A 20,770-nucleotide genomic window follows, 5' to 3' on the forward strand; every position below is an offset into this window, starting at 1 on the left:
AGATGACGTGCGTGAAAAAAAAACATGTAGGAAAAAAAATAAATAAGACAATCATATATTTAAAAAGCTATCTTTTTTCTCTGCTGTAGGGCTGGACGTACGTTCATAATTGATAGGGTAAGACAAGGGGTAGGGGGTATTCTCTTACATTTTATATACAAAAAAAAGACACCGAGCACGACAGCGACACACTGACCGATCTGTACAGACTGCGAAACTCCACTCTTGACATACATAAAAATATGCGCGGACACCTTTGACAATCATAAGTATATACATTTATATTATGTATCTCTCATACAGAAGGATGATGATCAGAGAGTCGAGGGGAAATTGGCGTATCTTTTTAAGCAAATACCCGTCCAACCCATCGAGCGGATACAACTAGAAAGACAAATCATCCCAGATTCGGATCATGTTTGCACATTTCGAGCGCTAAAAGTATCTCACTTTGTTGTTTTTAATTGCGACTTGATAATATCTTTTTTTAGTTCTAGAAAGTGGCATAAAAGCATAGTAAACAAAGATCAAAATTAATCGTTCTTTCGATAAAGCTAACTCGCAATTCTTTCTGGAAACGCTGAATGCTCCTTGATATCTCGATCACATCGAGTAACACGTTCCTTGATCGCTTTGCGTTCCAGTCACGATTAATGGCACGTATTCTTTAAGAGATATTCTGTATCGTTACCGCGTATTCGGTGCTAAATACACGTATCCATTTCTCGTCACACGCTCGCGGTTTTCGTACAGAAATAAGACTCGTAGCCGGATTATAAGGCTCATAACTACGTTTGGCATTAAATGCGTCGCCAAATAAGCGTAAGGACGCGGACTTACAGTTTTTGTGACACCGATTACAGCTTTTGACGATTCTTAATACTGCTTCCACTTAATGAGCTACTTAAAGATACACGAAGAATCCTCGTGAGACATCGCCGTCGCGGACACACGCGAGCGGGACGTTAATTCTCTAGATGAATCCGTTCTCTGTTCGAAGCTTCTGCTGTGATTTTTGGCATTTTCTTTTCTTTTCATGCGAAACATATCCACTCGTTGATTATCGTTAACAGCACTTAATACACAGAAGCGCGTGAATGGAAAAAATTCGACGCGCTTCCTCCTCGTGAAACTACCTCGAGAATCCGTCGCCGAATACGGTAATTGTAATTCAATTTTATCTAATAATAAAAATAATAACTATGCTGTGTATTGTTAGTAAATAATAATTTATATGAAAACACAGTTGTGAGATTAGAGTAATATGACGCATTTTTGATAGAATTATTCTAAACAGATTCGTAAAACATGAGATCGAGAGATCAATTCCTTAAATGTGATTTTTTTGATTGTCGAGAATGATTCCAACGGATCATGAGAATGACTCTCGAGGGTAGTTTTGCGTCACGTGTACGACGAGTATTAGCTCGCAACGTAATTGTTTCGATCAGAAATGAGAAGGATCGGGGAGGTGAGGGTGCTTTTTTTCCATGTACGAATACGACACATATAAAATCCATGCTCTTTATACATGTTATTATTGCATACTACACGTTCGCCGCTGCGGGCCACGAGGCGCCTCTCTCTCCTCTTTTCTCGCTTAAAAAGTATTTAAATCTTAAAAAGAGTCAGTGGCTGAGGAGCGAGAAAGTCCGCGAAGGGCTCTCGACGAGCCGGGTAAACGAACGGTATGTCGCGAATGAGCGAGACGAGTAAGAACGAACGAGCCATCTTTTTTCACACATTCAACTCAATTTTTAAATATGTCTGCGCAGTTGCTACTTTTGAGCAAAAAGAATCGGTGATCGAAAAATTCGGGAGCAAAGATACGCGATGACGTTACATACTTTTCATTTTCGCGAAGAATAAGATTAACTCTTTCTTGTCACTCGGATCGCTCGATTTGTGAGCAGCGCATTTTGATTTTTTTCGGTTTCCTGTGTTTCTCTTGTTACGTGTAGAGTCTTGTTTTTAACCCGGTTCTCGCTGCCTCGACATTTTTTTTGATTGAATGATTTGATTACAATTTGGCACAGTGATTATTGTGATTGTTGAGCATCTTCCTCGCTCTCGTCGCGAACGCTCATACGATCGAGGGAGGTAGATCTTCACGATTCATCGATCCAATCGTAATACTTTGACGTAAGAGCATGACACTTGAAACAACTCGTAATGTGTGATTCGACGCAGTTTGATTTCTCGGTTTGATTATTGACGAAAGATCGATGTTCAATAATAATAAGAAAGTAGCAAGCACCGACATTGAGTTCTCGTGAGAAAGCGTATCCCTTGATCGTCGATTTTCGCTTTGGTTTTGTAAGCGCGTTGTTACGTATCGCCGGATCTTTGCGAGATACAAGGGGAGCTGATACAAGTACGCAAACTCAGGCATCGATCATCACCGTAAATCATCGTCATCAGCTTTGGTTACAATGGTAACATTGAGACACGCCGCCGTAAGTCTGAAAGCCACCGCAATAATAACGATAACAATAATTACGGGATGTTACATTTAACATACAATAAAATTAGACTGGCTGTACTCGCGCACGATTAATTAGCGACAACTTTATTGGAAGTACTGGTGTCGCTTTGCGTTAGGACTTCGCGATAGGCGGATTGGCTCGCATCAATGGCTGTAAACCGCCGAGTCTCATCTCGTCGAGTGACCGTCGAAAATGCCTCGTAACAGTGCTTTCCAATGTAATCGCGCAAGTTATACATATAAAGCGCATCTTCGTGAATGTCAATCAACGCTCGTACAACTGAACCTTCGTTACAGCACCGATTGCACAGGAGATCATTTGGGAAGAAGGTATAGTAATCGTTAACAATATATAAGAGCAACACAAACGAGCTGATGTGGATACCAACGCCGATTTATTATTTAGTTTATATATATATATATATATATATATATATATATATATATATATATACGATAATATATATACAAAATCTTATACAATTCCACATATCTCGCGATGTCTATGAAAGAGAAGAATAATCGCGTCGCGTGTAGAAATTCAAAATGTTGATTACGCTTTGAATGACTTGCCGAGAGATTGTAAGATTGCATTGATTTCTGTTTCGCGGGTCGCATTGCGTAATGCACGAAATACATCCACGCTCGTATCCACCGTCGCCCGTGCGACAAAGGTTCACATTATACTCTATCTAGACGAAAAAACATCATTATGACGGAATCTAACACGTTCAGGGCCTTCTCTACATCTGCACCTTATAAATTAATACTTTCCGTAAAACATTCACACCCGCAATCAGTGACACAACTCGCATTTAAAGGACTAACTAACGGAGGATTGTCTGCTTGGGGTCTTTTCCATCCACGTCAATGCATCCATGAGGCGAAATGCCGCACGGCGTTTAATCGAGAATTCCGTCGGTGCTCGCCGATCAATTATTAATAGATCACTAATTTGCAAATCACCTATAGGAGATACGGATATTAGCACCTTCATCGAGCTTCATCGTTTTTGGCACGAGCTTCTATACGCAATAATTATTATATTCGTTACGTCGTTATCTCTGGCGGGAACTCAATTTCTTGTAAAAATATCTCAGAGGACTATCTGGGACTGGGAAAAATTCTTTTCTCTACCTCATAATTTTCTTTCTTTCTTTTGTTAATTTAGGACTTATATCATTTGTCTCGCGAACATGTCGCAATTATCGGCATTTTACAATAATAATCGCACGACACTGGAGGAACTTAAACATGCGGTTATGCGATCACTTGCGAATTTAGTTTGTTATAAACACGATTGCGAGGCGGTTTCCTTGTGCGTCATGGATGCAGAGCTCCCTCGGCCACGACACTTTTGCTATCTATCGAAACCTATTATTTACATCAATTCCTTGTAGACATAGCTAGCGTTTTACAGTTGAAAGATATACGTTAAGTGTAGAATTGCTGGAAAGAAACGCACATACGCACTCGATCATCTCGCTCGGCTCTCTCGTCCCATTCGCACGTAACACTCGCGACTATTTTTCTTTTGTTGTTGCTCTACCCCTTTGCCCCTTATCACAACACCAAACAGTGCCCGCTTCGAATGAAAAAGGCTCCTTACGGGAGCCTTGGTTGTGCTGCGGTAGAAGTATCTCTATTAACAACCGTTGTTAGGATAATGGGTAGATCTTACTTATCCCGCTGTCGAATTTGCACATGTAGTAGATCTCGGTGACACGCTGCCAAATATTCTCACCTCGCTTATATTATTTCCGTGATTAAATTCTCAGTGGAAGGATTTCCGTGCGATCATATCTTCGATATTGATTTATCTTAAGGCCATCTTTATTATTTAAAAACTTTACCTATTTTTATCTTGAATATATTCTTACATTCTTATATTCTTCATATAAGAAGCTTCTGCGTCCTATCAATTTTCAACGAATTCTTAGTAAAAATTGTAGTACTTATTTGTACTTGCAATTATTTTATTGATATAAATGATAATATTACCGATTTTACTACCATTGAGTGTCGCGTTATTAACATCACGGAAATTATTGAAGCTAAATGAGATCGCAGGTGTCCCTCATAGATTGTATGGATTGAGATATTCTTTCTTACGATTTGATAACGAAAACAAGGTGGGATTAGAAGTCGGAGTTTTTGGAATTATTGCCTGGATTTTGTGGAAGATGAAAGTGGAAATTTAATTTCATTCACTTTATCTCGCCAATGCGTTGCAAAAACGTCGAGATAATTTCATTGACGATTGAAAAATGATATTGTACAAGATCTTATAAATGTAAACAATGGAAAAATGGAGAAACCAGTTGATAAAGTCAAAGGTATGATTTTGAAAGTTTGAATTGTGGAACCAGGTACGCGTGTTGGCTATCGTTAGTTTCTTTTGGCACAATATTAGCATGCTGCTTAAACTTGATGATAGTTGATAAGAAGAGAATGGAAGCATAGACATTTCATATGAATAACAAATTAACTTGTGTCTATTTTCCAAATAATTAGCTAACCGGAAAGAACATGATAATAATATTAAAACAATGTTCTGCTGTATACCTGAATTTCATGGAATTGGCTAAATAAATTGCCACGCAATTAACATATTTTCACAGAGAGAGCATTATATAAAATAATAAATATTATAAAATAACAAAATTCGTTAAATTCTATTAGATTCGCTGAATTTGCAACGCAGAGTACTTTGCGGGAATCAAACGGATGGGATATCCAGTTCTTTCCTTGTCCATTTTCAATTAAAAATAAAGGAATCCCTCCCTCGTCTCCCACTGAAAAACGCGCTTACACTTACGTAAGCTGGTATTGACAAGTTCTTCATCCATCTCGCATTTTCATCTTTCTCGCTCTCGTTTTCACTTCCCCTAATATCGTAGTTAAAAGTCAACGATTAGTTACCAGAACACAAGGCACTTGGCTTACACATCATACATGTCTTTTTTTTTTGTTATTAATTTGCTTTTTGGTATAGCTCGGTGTTGAGATAGCTGGCGCAAGACGCGCCGCGGGGGGACAACGCGAAATTGATATTTAAGATATTAAAGAGCAATAATATCGCGACCCAGCATAATCCGCCAATTCGATTTAAATTTGCGGAAGATGTATGAGGCAATAAAATTTTTTGAAGATGCTTGTGTGTGTGTGTGTGTGTGTGTGTGTGTGTGTGTGTGTGTGTGTGTGTGTAGTTAATAGATTGAAATACAGTTACGTAGTGAATCTACGAAGAATTATCTTCTATACTTCCTAGTAAAATATTAATTAAAATAGTCTTGTCTATGTCAAAGTATTTGCTCTCACCTGAAAAAACCTAGAAGGATTTTGATCTAAAATCTCAAGTGGATCGCGTTTTATCTCGTTACGGATCCGCGGTGCGCCTTCCGACGTACAATGAAAATAGCACACACCTCACGTACGCAATATTCATAGAAGAAAATAGTCATATATATGTATGTGTCGTCGTACATATAATATATATACTATCTATATGCAATGCAGTAATAATATATATAATATATATTTACTTTATATATTCAGTATTTGTCTTAATATATATTCATTTATAAACGACGGTTAGATTATTCAATTACACAGTATTAAAACTTCCTGTCCTGTCTCTTTCGCTCCCTCTTACTCTCGCACATGCACACCACACACACACACACACACACACACACACACACACACACACACACACACACACACACACACACACACGCGCGCGCGCGCGCGCGCGCACATTTTCGATTTTCTATCTCATCATAGTAGAGTTTAATGGTACACTTAATGCTCGTGTTGTCGTGAGGCAGGATTTTCGGTATTTCCTCTTGCGTCCTGTTTTTTCTTTTTTTTTTTTTAACACGGATCGCTGGACAGGCCGACCTGTGACGATCCGGTCGGCCGAAAGCTTATATATCGTCTATATATGTTAACATGTGTGCCGTCGATCTACGTAGAACGTTTTTTTTAGCATTCTCTTTGATTATCGTTTCTCGTTTCCTCTTTGATTACGCTGTCCATCAACAACGACTGATGGCGCAAATCGATCAGTGGTGCTTCTCGATGCGTGTTTCACGCGATGATTTCTCGATTTTATTTCTTCCCCTGGTGCGTACCCTCGAAAACTGGATCGCGAGTTATATTAAACATCGCCCCCGTTTCTTGTCTTTTATTTCTTTGTTTCTTTTTCTTCCTTCCTTTTTATTATTTTTATAATTGTGACTATATGTTTGGTTGCTGTGATCGCCGCTGATCTGTGTGTACCGAAGTCCCGCCACTCACGATTCAGAAGAAGCCGTGGGTTTCCGTATTTTTTTCTCTTTTTTTGTTTAACGAACAACATCGACATTTAACGCAGCAAGTACGGGCCGCTCGGCCCATCTGACTCTCTGTACACCACACATACTCAGTTTTGTATATATATATAAATATATATTGAACGTACGTGTATGTATATACGCAGCGATACACACATGCACGTACGCTACCATCTGAGTTAATATGCATGTATGTATATAATAGTAATATCGCCTCTTTTCCATATATTCAATATATATATATATATATATATATATATATATATATATATGTATATATTAAATAAAATGTATATATGCGCAATGTAATCACTAGTTTAATATATATAAATATCGCTTCAACGTAATACTGATGCACAGACGCTCATTGACCTTTCTAAGCCATTCGGTTAGCTTCTACAATTGGACTTGATCCTGATAATTTGAGTCCGTTTCTCATTTTTCTCGCACTCTTTTTTCGCCAGACTATGAACTCGCGTACGCGGCTTCTACTTAGACAAAGAGGAATCGAAAATTCTACGTCCCGCAATTATTTCGTAAATTAAATGACTTGTACATTTCAAGAGTTCGCTTTCTCACTCAAAAATTCTCATGTTACAAATACATTGAAGCGCTCGCTAAAGAAATGAATATTTATTGAAGTCTGAAATCTGATGTAAGAAGACGACGAATCAGTAAATCTATCGGACTAATGAATCGGAGAAGTCATTGTACAGATCGCCAAAAATTCGCGACAATAGAAGTTATCAATGGAGAGACGTTTCTATATAAATTCTCCGTCTCCGGTTTCATGAAAGTTTCATTCGCCTCTTTCTTCGCAGGCTTACGCAAGAGAGAATTCTCGAATTCCTCGCATTCGCAGATAATTCACCGCGTTGTTTATGTCGTTTCTTCGACGAAGACTAATGTGGCGGAGTTGCTTCTTCGTGGGGGGGGGGGGGAGTTCTGGAGGCCTCCTTTGAGGTTTCTTCTCTTCGTCAACAAATTTCTCTCTCTCTCTTTCTCTCCTCTCGCTTCGTTGGCATTTTTATAGGCTCCAGATTAGGCTTTTGTCGGCAACTCGATACCACATCGCACTTGAAATTGACTGAACTGTGCTTAATTATATAACGCATTGCAGTTTTCTGCCAAGAGCCAATTGCGAGATTATCTGAGATACATAAAGAAAAAAATCTCTTGGAAAAATGATAGTTTCGGTGAGAATGAAATTTTGCAAATCGTAATATAATTAATTGCCAAATTTAATAACATTACAATTAAAAATGATATTAAAGATAATTTTACTGTTCAAACAATTTTGGAGTATTTGACAAATATAATTTTATAAAAAATCAATCAAAAATGTATAATCTTGAAAACTCTTGCGATCACTCATGGAAGACAAACCACAACGCGTTTCTTTATCGAGCTTTTTTAAAGCAGAACTTAGTCGGCCAGCTGTAGTTAGTCCACACGTAACTATAACACATTTAATATATTGTCCATATTGCTTATGGCACCAACTTTTGAGCGATTTTATTACACAGTCCGGATACGAGAGATAATTGTGTGTTGCTTCCTCCGAGCCCGCGTCTCTTTGAGCAAGACAAGAATCTGATTAAGTGATTAGGTTTGAAATAGCTAGTATAACGTGGATTCTAAATGTATAGATATATTTATAGGTAATATCTAGTTGAGCAGAGAGAGATGGGAAAACAACGATAGTACAAACGCACCGCTTGAATATATTGCTACCGAGCATACGTGTTTCTCTTCCATTCTATTAGAATTATTGCGACAATTTATACGAGCAAGGGAAGTATGTTACGTGAACGTGCACGTTTTTTTAGTCTGGATGACTCTAACTCGTCCCATATTTTAACTCGCATATGAACTAACTGTAACAATCTGACCATTAAATTATAACTTTGAGTATAATAACAGAAATGAATCTTAGATATATTTTAGGGAATTTACGTGGAAGTCAATGTTTACGCATTAATGTAATACGGAAAATACAAAATTGTGAGTTTATGCAGTATATAATTGTCAGAATTCGCGTTACCTCACAAATGTAAACGCACTCCATTATTTTTAATTGTAATATTTATTCTCGTATAAATCTCGATGTGACACGTGCGTGGCTCTTCTACAGCTGACCATGTTCTAGTACATTAAAAACACTATTAACAATACGTTCTGTAGTAAAAGTTAATAGAGAATAGTATAACATCAAATAGAAGAGTATAAAGAACCATGCTGGTGTATAGAGATAGACATTAAAGTAGGTAATAGGTAAGAGGACGATAGATTACGATATTAATAATCCGTAATAACTTTTTTCACTTATTAAGAGTAATTTTGCATAAACGTTGATGATCATTTAGTAGATTTTTTTTCTCTTTAATACAATATTTTGAGCACATTCCTCAGGTGTATAACCACGCTACACTTTCTTCATCGAGTTGTACCAATATATTCCACAACTTATTAAACTCCACCAGTACTAAATTATTTAACGATTATCAAGAGCTTTGTCAACGTACGAGCCATGGCGTGCACTGAACATTCTGTAGGAAATATTGCGCGAAATTTACTTAAACAAGAGAATAAGTAGTATAATATAGTTACTATATAATAGTAATTATTCAAATAATTAATAAATTATCGATCATAATGAAATTAATTTAACATATCAAAATGTCACTAACAATTCTGCAACTATATGCTAGAAAATGATGATACGTTCGTAAGTATTCGTTGCCCAGAAAAGATGTCTAACTTTGTTTTTTGTACATATTGCTCGATTATTATGCGCTTTTTCTTCCTTCCAATAGTAATCCTGATTATTTGATGCGTGTGTGAATTTGCAATTTGATTTACAACTGCGAATGCGGGAATCAGTAAACTTTTTAATCATCAATACAATATCAATATAGTATTAGTACAGTAATATAATAAAGAGTAGTCGTCTATAATAAAAACAAGCACGAAATTATTAATCACGATTAATGTCTTTTGTCAGCTTGTTATGAGATTTCGAAAATAAATGTAAATAAATATTTTAATGAAATAAACACGCGATGTCAGCACATATCTAAACGTGATGTGACATCAACTTAAACAGGAATAATATAATAAACAACAGAACGGTAATTTTCGATATGAATAAACTGTTATATAATAAAATGTAAAATATGAAACAACAAAAAACTTGGTTTAATAATTGTCGATGAGTGCAAAATGCTCCATTTGCACAGCCATTAAGTTAAGTGTTAGTTGGTAACTTCAAGTTAATCGTCTAATCACATACACGTACGAGAGCACAAAAACGAAAAATGATATATAGATTTATCGATGATTAGTTCAGATCCATTCACTCGATGTCATCGCTACTCGATTTATGGCAGTACAATATCGGTACAACTCACTAGTTGATGGCACGGGTCCGCCTATGTACAAATATGTAATACCATATACCACATACCATTTAAATACATCACATAGTTATCATTTTGTTATATATATATTCTTCATATAGATATATCATTTTTTTCTGTGACGTGGAGGGACTCGTTTGTACAATTCATGCATATCTTCGTTACTGTTTCATTGCTTCGTTTCATGCCTTTCCCACATTCTGAGTAAGTAGCCTCCAGTACCATACGTATCTTGTATTGCTACTGTTCTAAATCCAGAGTATAATTTCTTTTAATATAAAACCATATCTGTCAAATATAGAATATTTTTAACTCCAATTTTCATCGTATAAAATTTGTGTGATATATAGATTTAAATTTATCTTAAAATCCTAACAGAACATAAAAAATTATATATTAAGACAGTAGAAAAAAAAATTTATTGTTGCATTTATTACATATCTTCTGGATTTGGTCAGCCAATACATATTCGTTTTATTACTAACCTATGATTTTTCCCTTGAAGTTCTAAATCTGATTAAGAGTTAGATTACGTACAATAATAATTATATTAGTAGAAACTTAGTTTCTGTAACAAGTGTATTGTCTTAAATGATATGTCTGCTAATTTTGTTGTATTCGACCCATGCACCGAGCTTGTGGTCGGAATTCATAACAATTTTATCCCTTAAATAAACTAACTTTAAGATTCGAAATTCTAGAATCTTAGAGTATAGTATATAGTTTTCTAATACTACACTTTACTTTTGTACTGGAAGCTATTACTCAGCCGTTACAGAATCATTTAGTTTGGATTACAAAGGAGTATTTCCATGGGCTTAAAAAATTATCTATGTCTACAAATATAATCTTATGAATCTCTTTTTGATATCAGGAATATAGTGAAAGAATTAAAATACATATATAAAATTTAACAATCACGAAAATATTTAATAGAATTTGTTATCTTATATTGTATGATTATTATAGGCCGGAAAATTTAGCAAAGAGAACAAATGAGTTTTAATTCTCGAATAATATCATATGAGCATTAAATTAGTGCCCTTGGCGATACTCCCTCATATTAATCTCTTGTCTGTAAATAAATAGATAATGCAGATGTGGCCGGAATATTTGATGTTTAGTTTGCATTACATTTTTGTAGATCGGGGAGAAGATTAATAAGACATACATAAAGATAGAATAAGTACTAAAGTACAGACTTCTGAATATCTAATGTCTTTGAAGAAGGTATTTTTCATTTCCGACAATTAGACCTTCATTTACAATCATAGTTTTCATTTTGAAACAAATGGAAGATTTAGAGCCATTTTGATATACTTATGAAGACTTGGCAGATTTTTTAAGTATCCTCAGTCACTTGCGTTTACTTGAGAAAAGTTTCAAAAGTTAAAGTGTACGTTGTGTGTGTGCGCGATTCATTCAATGGTAAAAGTTAATAAGAAGAAGAATGTTAACAATAACAATGTTCTCGAGATAGAATCAGAGCATCTACGATTGGCAATTCTCTTGAATAACAATTTAGAGTTTCAATATATAAATGAAACTTGATATATAAATAGATTTTAATCTTTATAAACTTTAGTACATTTATTATACTTGTCTTAATAAAATGCACGCTGTTTTTTGTTCTAAATGTACTGAATAATTTGTGAGGGATGTTCCTATATATATATACACACATACATATATATATATATATATATAAATACATAAATTCAACTAAAGATAAACTTCATGGAATTTAAATAGCTAAGCCCGAATATCAAAAAATGCAAATTATGAAATCTTTATACATATATACGTATTACATTGATGTCTTTTATAAAAAAGAGAAAACAAATAATATATGCTTTCGAATATTTAGAGCTATTATTTTTATTTCTTTGTTTTTAGATTTATGAATGTTAGTTTAATCAAGGAAATGCAGTAACATTAATCGGGGGAATTTTAGTTTAGTGCATCATCGAGGTATATCAGCGAAAAGTAAACTTTTTTGATTGCTTAAGGCACCTTACATATAGGAACATCATTATAACAACTTTTGAACGGAAAAGAAAAATAGAGATTGTGGAAACATGTGACCAGTCATTGTTTTTACAAGAGCTTCGCCACGTAGCCTCTAGTAAGGTAGAAAATGAAGCCAAGTATATATATTTTTCTTTATATATATGTATAGATCCCTCCTAAAACAACCTAAAATCTAGCCTATTTACTTTGCGTAGAGTTCATTTTAATTGTACATACAGACACTGACGTTATATATGTACAAACATGTACACATCTTATGTACATATAGCTATTTTAATGATCATTGAAATTGAATATTATTTAATAAATGTACTCTATTCTTTGTATTTGTGTGTTGAGTGTGCGTATGTATAATATGTACGTATGGGCGTATGTATAATCATTATTTTACATTCAGTATCGGCGATGCAGAGAAACGCCTCTGAAGTGAAACTTGAACAACGTCCTTCCTAGAGAATCATTTGCCTAAGCTAAAACGAGTTCTTTTCAATTACATCAATTTGTGTTTATACATATTTATATTTATATATATTTATATTCATATATCGTATATATTAAAATTTTTATTCAATTGTGTACTATTAATCTACTAAGTAACAGAGGTAAAGAAATTAAGGAGTTTCAACAAACCTATGTACGCATGATATAAGACTCACTTATTCTCATCGAATTTTAGATATGCTAATAATATTTAAACTAAATGTAACTATATAGAGCGAACGTGCAACAAGTTGTACATTACAAGTCCGGGAACCGTTTACGAACTGCGGCTTATCTCACCATTATATCGGTGTTTATTCAAATTAATATTATTAATGTAATTAATATAATTATAATAATTTTTATCTAAATAAAATATTGATAACATTCTGTAATTCCAAATGATTATAAAATTTGGAAATTAAAGCATATGTCTTCATTATTCGATAAGAAAATCTTGAATAAGGCTTCATTTAAACTGTTCCCGGCTGTAATCGAAAACGAAAACAACCTAAAATATTTAAAAAAAATTGCAAAAGGGTAACAGGTAACAGTAATGTCTTGTGGCACAATCTGGGAACATTTCACGTGCATAATAAATAGGTACACTGAAATCGCGTTTAATTGTTAGAGCGCTTATTGTAGGTGCACGTCAATCTCCTTCAGTTTTGTTGATTCAGCACTCATTATGGCGAAAAGTAGATTTTCGCATGTCTACTTATCAAGTTGCATTTGATTTTTCTAGGCCATGTTAAATAATCGCATTTATCTTTTGTCTTCAACAAAACGCAAGATCTGTATGTTCGCTTCATCTTTCAATGACAATGACAGTTTTCTCTTACAATGATGCCGACATCTCGTCTTCCACGTTAAGGAAGATATTTACGATCAGTACCCTGTTTCCTTGTTGAACAGAGCTCGAATTCTGATTGCTGATAGTTAAATACCTTTTATCACTGCGCCATTAAACTCTACGAGTTCTACAACTCTTCGTGCTCTTTATTAACGATAGATGTTGTCTTTTTCTGAACGGCCGACTACGATACATACTCCATATGAGTCTCATAAATTCAATTAGTTTATCTGACTTGATAGACTTACCGGTCTCTCTCTTATACAGTTTCGCGTGGGTAGAGGTATTGGCGTTTTTGAAACTATCTATCTTGGAAGTTCACTTACGCAACCTGCCCCATTGTGAGCAAAGGTCTTGTTTACATAAAAAGATATTTCAATATTATTCGTAACGATTGTGCGACGGTCGCTATTATTTTAAAGCCTGCCTGTACCGCGCGCGACCATATTACTTTCCTACAGTATCATTACAGCCTTCGTTAAGGTAGTTTAAGTTTAATTACTTGGATCTTGTCCTATGGGGGTCTCGTCGGATTGTGGCATAAATGTGTTGTATTTTTGGTGTTGCTGTCACTGATACTCGCGGGCAACAGTTGTTGTTGATGGTCTTGAGCTTGCGGTGTAGCATTGTCCGTCTGCTGTTGCTGCTGCTGTTGCTGTTGGCTTGGCTGCGACAGCATTGATTGTTGCGTTTTTGATGACTGTTGCATGGATCGCTTAGATTCCTGACCCGTTGAATCGGGCAAGGGTATTGGCCTGTGAGATTTCATGTGGGCACTTCTGCTTTTCACTTTGTTGAAAACTCTGAAAGAAAAATATAATTGGTATCAAGCAAGATATCATTTATTGGAAAATTGGATTAAATAGAACATGGATGAAATTTAGCATTGCGAGATCTGCACGCGTGAATACGCTCCTGATTGTAAAATTGTTATGAAATCCATATCACACAAATTCGTAGGAAGTAATGCAAATACGTAGAAATGATCGAACTTTAAATTTGTACATTCAAAAATATTTCGTTCCATATAAGCATTGAATTATGTCTTAAATTATTTAGATAGTTATAGTATATAGTTTAGTAAGTTCACATATATTTCACACATAACGTAAGGAGTCGGAAATATCGAGCAACAGCAGTCTAACAAATCATGCTTGCGTTATGCGTTTTAATTTAATTATATATAACATACCACATAGTCATTTATACATATATTTTTATTAGAAACTAAAATATAGAGAGAGATACGATTAGGAGAACATAGGCAGCAAATTAAAATGATAGAATATAAAAAAATATGCCAGGCATATTAAAATAAAAATTAAACAATTAATGAAAATCACCAATGGCAAAAAATAGATTAAAAATATTATATTTTAATTGAATTCAGCAATAAGTAACAAAGAAAATTAATACACCGTACAGTTGTCATATTTATTCATTGATAATATTAAGTTTATTTTTATAAATCGTGATGTATATCGTGAATGGCGTTTGTGCGGTTTTCCAAAATGTGTTAATATGTATTTCATAGACAGAAAAAATTGGTTTTATTATATAAATATTATTTATAGGGTTATTTTATTTTTCAAAGTATTTAAAACTACGATTTCTTTTTCCGTGTACATAATATTTTTTTATTTAAAAAATGTATTTTGCTGTTGCATTGATTTGTTTAAAATAAGTTTTTGTTTTTATTGTTACGAGTCATTTGACGAAAGTATATACATGTGGCTATATGTATGGAATTCTGAAACTATACAGCTGGCATCATTTCACTATTCGGCTTTTAGATCATATATGCAGAAAGGCACTTTGTCCTTCTACAAGCAAGGATATCTATGTGAGATGCGCCAATACTTGCCGCTTACATTGTCGTTAGAGCACGCGCGTCACACGAGCTCCGCCATCAATTATTGGAAATGGATAATTTAGATTAGAGATTGGAGACTTACTTCCCGCAAATCTTGCAGGGGTAGTGAAGTGGGGTAGGCGCGGGTAGTTGTTGCTCAGAACTAGTGTGAGTTTGTGAGTTGGTGTTGACTGTGGCGTGGCCGGTATTGCCGATTTGGGCGGTTTGGGTGCTCCCGGCCATCGTTACTGTTACACTTCCGCTAAAGCTCTGACAACACAAAGAAAACACAAAGCCAAAATAAACAACACAAACAAACGACACGGCGACGACAGATAAGTAACGCAACGGTCACACAACGCACAACATCTTCGGTTTTCTTAAAATGAAGCGTGAGAAAACGACGGATCAACAATCAATCTCATGCGACACTTAAATCTTCACACGTATATGCGTGTGTAAGATATTTCAAATACATCGAGTACGAAATTGTTCAATAAAATATATATTAAGCATTTTATAAGGGCAAAAACTGTTCTCTATTATATTAAATTTTAGTATAATCGAGATATAATATATATAAAAGAAGTTTTTTTCGTACTCGGCGTATGTACAGAAATGGGATATGCGGTGTGAGCAGCAGACATAGAAATAACTTATGTAAATGTATTTTTTATTTTTTGAACCAGTTATATATTCATACGTTTCATAATAATATACTATTATAATATATTCGCAATGTATGTTGTTTAAATTGAAAATATTTTAATTTATTTTCAAATTAATTCATGAAGACTTTGAGTAGTTATTATCAGCAGTTAGATATGTAATTTTTGTGTAACTAATTGTAGAAAAACACAATGGTACATTAAATGTTTGTAATAATGAAAAAATATTACTCACATCTGGGCAGTCATATGCGAATAACCTCAGCTCTCCTTCGCTGGTAGTCAGAGTCGCTGAATTTTCTCTTTCGTTTGTTTGTAACTAAATCGAAAAATAAAAAACATTGTCTTTATACTTACACACTTAGGCATTTACATAATTTAAGAATGAATAAAATGCATGAAACAAAAAGTGATCAAGTATATTCAAACCTACCAGAGTACGATGAAGGATCGATTTGTCTTCACTGAAGTCCATTTCTGTCACGGACGCGATAGCATCGCGTAGTTCTTTGGTATCCTTACTATCTCTAATCTCGCTCTTGATTTTCACTTTTCCATGACAAATACGTAGCCTCTTGTACTCATCAGGACAGAGCCTCTTCCAAAGATAGTAGAACTGCACGCATTGTTTCGCGGACTTGGCACCGACGTCTCGCGAAATCGCAGAAAAGTCCTTGTTGTACTTGAGCAGTCCCTGATAGAACGCGTCCATTTCGTGTGACGTCCATCTGTCGGACTCGTGGCACTCGTAACTGAGCAGTGGATGCTCCATTGGTAGTGTAGGCGTTGGTCGCATCAATTTCACCATCGCTTCCTGGAACATATATTAAATGTGCATGAGTAGTGTTACATCTTATTGGAAAAATAAAACATGAACAAAAAGATTCAGATAAGTTTTTGATATATCGATTCTATTTGCAAAAAGATATCTTACATGGATATTCCCTTTGCACATGTGTAACAGATGAAGCGCATACTCCTTGTTTCTACCACCGCCTGGCACCGCGGCACAACACGCGAACTGCAGGTACATCTCCACTGTAAGCAGTTTAATCGTTATACATTTCGCCATGTGCTTTTTTAAGGCACAAGTGAAAGAGAAACTTACGTTCAGTGTCTGTAAGCACATGGTTTATGCCAGGATCCCACAGAAGATGGTCAGCTTCTGGCCCGTCGTTTCCTCTGTCTCCATCGTGTTCCATTGGAGGTATTGTGGCTTGATATCTTGTACCGATGTTGATTCTCGGCGGTGGACCGTCGTTCCCTTGAGAATCATCGGAACTAAAGTCCGAATCTCTCTCGTGTTGATGCAGTCTCGCGTATAATCCCGGACCGGGACGAGACGGATCTAAGATCGGCGGTGGTGTGTAGCTACTGTCCCAATGGCGGTCGCAAGCTTTTCGCAATCTTGATGGATAAGAATGCGAACTATTGACATATTGGTCACCGTCCATACGTGGCCTCTTCCGACAGTGTCGCACGGGACTGTTGGTGGGTAAACTACCAGGACTGAGAAACACATCCTCGTCTAACATCTCCTGCTTGATCTGATCAATAGGTATTGGTAAATTTCCGGCAGTCGATTTTTGTCTCAAGATATTATTCTTTGCCGCATGATTAGTTTGAACAAAAAACTTGGCCGGGTTGACGATTTGCTGTTGATTGAACTGTTCTGCGTTGCACTGCTGCTGATTTGTCGTTTGAACGTTCTGACCGAGATTTACGGTCACAGGCTCGTTTTTTGGTGTTGCCAGACGGATCTCTTTCTTGAACGTGAGTGCGGGACTGAGAGAGCCTGCCTGTACGAGTACATTTGCCTTCTGCAGACTCGCCGTCTGTATTAGTTTAAACTCGCCGTTGTTGTCGACGACGATGCCGGCGAGACTACCGTTCCCGAGACCAAGATCCATCAGATTCTGACTCGTGATTAGTTTGTACGATTGAAATTCGAATCGCCTGCGACCAGAAACGGCAAAGTCCTTCGAGGTCGAGGAGAGTAGCGGATCCTCCGAGTTCGGCATCATCTGGCTTTGAAGCGCGTGATGCGGTGACACGGGGAAGCTCGTGCCGGTGAAGGTGATTGCTCCCGGCGACGAGACGGAGGACGGCGGCAGTGGCGACGGCGCCGACGTCGCCGACAATGGGCTTGGCAGTGGCGAGTGCGGATTAGGCGAACCGGACCCGTAGAGACCCGCGTCCGCCTCGGATTCACCCGGCAGCACTTCGTTCAGTGCCTCCTCCACGGCCGCGGCGGACGACATCGAAGTGGTATAAAACGCTGCCGAGAGCGGCGACGACATATGCCTCACGCTCTCCGGATCCTCCTGAGGACTCAGCAACGGCAGACTTCCGGTGAGTAGACCCTCCTGACTGGCTGGTGGTGTAGGATACGTGAAACTTGGACTATCGTGTCGCGTTAAAGGCGATGGCAGAGGCGATTGGGTTGGCAATGTATGAGGACTTTCTGTGTATTGCGCGGCATAAGTACTGAATTCGGCCAGAGAATCTGGCAATGGTGAGTTCACCAATGCTTGAAGATCCGGATTGACCGTGTGCTGCGAGGAATATCGGTCCTCCAGCGTGATATCCTGCAACTGTTCGGTGGATTGTTCTTGCAACAGACTGGCCGTCTGAAACTATGCCACGAATATGCACGTTGAAAATAGAAATGCTTCCTCCTCACTGCGCTCTACTCCACATCACGAATGGCACAAAAAGATTACGAAGTTCCGTAAACGATTCCGAAAGAAAAGAATACGACTTTTCATTCTACTTGTTTACGATACGCTTACTGGATCGGAAGTAATGCGAAGATCCTTTTGCATAAAACTATATTTACATTGGCTTTCGTGATGCAAATCGTAATCGTATTTATGAAACAGCAAACAAGTATCGATTAAAATTGTTTACCTGAATCGAGTCCAGCTGGGACGTGTGCAGGAGCACGCTTTCAGGAACCGTTGTGACCTGCTGAAACACCTCGTCCTGCAGGCTTGGGCTGAAGTAACCGCCATCCTCGGCGTATCCAGTCATTGTGAAATTTTCCGTTACCGCAGGTTGTGCCTGTGGCTGTTGATTATTCGGTTGTTGGTTGGTCGTCGCCGATTGCACGGGCTGCTGGTAAGTCAAGTGTAATCTTTGTCCCGGATCGGACGTTGTTCTCTTTACAGCCACTTTCGCACCCTACGAGTTAGCGTGCGTGTTATGCACATTTTTTCAAAACGGATATCAATTATTAACGATGCTTTAGATTGTTAGTCGAAAAACTTTCAAGATATAATTTATAAATTTTAATATCATAAATAACGATAAGTCACCACAGAAAAATTTGTGTTTTACCTTTAGAATCATATCCGCAAGCGCTTGCGCCTGAGCCTGAGTTTTCGCTTCCTGCAACTGCTTTTGCACAATCGCATGGGCACTCACGGTGACATTGGGATGCCGGAAGTGTTCACCATCGGAAAGCCGACGCACCTTTTCCCCCGCTGCCAAGGGCGGTGGAGCCGGAACCGCGAAGTTCGTCTTGCCAGCAATGGCTTGCGAGACGGCGTCGGCTTGCGTGGTGAAGACGGTGGTATTCGTTCGAAACTGCTGATTGCCATTTGCATCCACTGCTAAAAATGTACATATTTCCTATTGATCAAATTTTGCTGGTAATTTGTTTCTCTTGGAAAACTTGGCAAATAACAGATGACACACATTGAATGCGCTTATGACTGACAGATTATATAATTAAGTACTATTCTATTTATATCCGACAGTGATTACATTTCACGTGAGCAACGAAAAATATTTATTTTATCCTCATGTTTAACGAAAGGACGTGTGCTTTCATTACGATCACATTTTATCTATTATTACGTTCTTGAAAAGCAGAAGCGGTTTTCTCTATAACGGCTGGCGGTAAACACACGGTGTCTCTATGTAATTTGCTCTCGTATTTCAGGTCGAAAATAAACACCGGGCGTGAGAGGTGCCTCTGAAGACTTCGTGTTTGCGATCGCGGAAGATGGATTGGTTGGTAAGATATTTTTCCCTTTTGCTAAGAGAGCGACGTGATGCGTGCGCGACGCCTCGCGTTTCCGAACGGAATAAACAGAAAGACGGCGCAGAAGACCATGAAACGGAAAGTGGAAAAAGCGGAAGAGAGCTTTCCTGTATGCGTAAATGGGAGTTGTATAGCGCTCGAAATAAAAGAAACTTTTGTCGCTCTTTTTTCCTCGATTCACCCTTCGCTCGACAATGGCGGTCGCGAATTGGTGCTCTCTTTCAGCCGCGATATGTTCCCGCTACACACGTCGACGGTTTTTGTTTTCCCTTTGGCTTTTCGTATATATAATTGAAGAGAGGAAAAAGGAATAAAGCGAATAAAGAGAGGATTGGCTGAAGCAACAACATACGTCGTATGGTGCTCCCTCTGTCCGCGCAATAAAAATTTTTCGGTATGTTGTATCTCTAAAAATAACAATATTTAAATTTCAAAAAAGCGTGCGTGCTGGTACGTCACGGCATATTCTGAGAACGGTGAGTTTGCTGGAATAACTACATTTAAATTTCAAAAAGCGCTCATGCCGTTCTGGTTATAATGTATTCCGTAGTCCGACGGACTGACTCAATTTTTACGAAAGCGCGCGGATGACAGAGT

The 20,770-nt window shown here is 37.2% G+C and overlaps 1 protein-coding gene across 9 annotated transcripts in view; it reads right to left on the bottom strand.

The window, feature by feature from the left end:
• The window catches only part of LOC105423600 (uncharacterized), a 383,169-nt gene that overhangs the window by 2,833 nt on the left and 359,566 nt on the right, over positions 1–20,770 (bottom strand). For 6 of the 9 annotated variants that reach the window (XM_089080981.1, XM_089080983.1, XM_089080979.1 and 3 more), the window contains 8 exons: positions 19,465–19,739; positions 19,036–19,308; positions 17,234–18,761; positions 17,060–17,163; positions 16,559–16,939; positions 16,361–16,444; positions 15,561–15,727; positions 1–14,408 (listed from right to left, as the gene is read on the bottom strand). The exon at positions 1–14,408 is cut by the window's left edge and continues 2,833 nt beyond it. In XM_089080981.1, the coding sequence (XP_088937107.1) occupies positions 14,120–14,408; positions 15,561–15,727; positions 16,361–16,444; positions 16,559–16,939; positions 17,060–17,163; positions 17,234–18,761; positions 19,036–19,308; positions 19,465–19,739 (3,101 nt within the window). In that variant the 3' untranslated portion in view covers positions 1–14,119. The remainder of the gene's footprint in view (positions 14,409–15,560; positions 15,728–16,360; positions 16,445–16,558; positions 16,940–17,059; positions 17,164–17,233; positions 18,762–19,035; positions 19,309–19,464; positions 19,740–20,770) is intronic. The other 3 variants (XM_089080980.1, XM_089080977.1, XM_089080984.1) reach the window with 2 other exon arrangements.

Source organism: Pogonomyrmex barbatus, unplaced genomic scaffold (assembly GCF_055798465.1).
Source record: "Pogonomyrmex barbatus isolate J1 unplaced genomic scaffold, ASM5579846v1 scaffold4, whole genome shotgun sequence".
Classification (NCBI taxonomy): Eukaryota; Metazoa; Arthropoda; class Insecta; order Hymenoptera; family Formicidae; genus Pogonomyrmex; species Pogonomyrmex barbatus.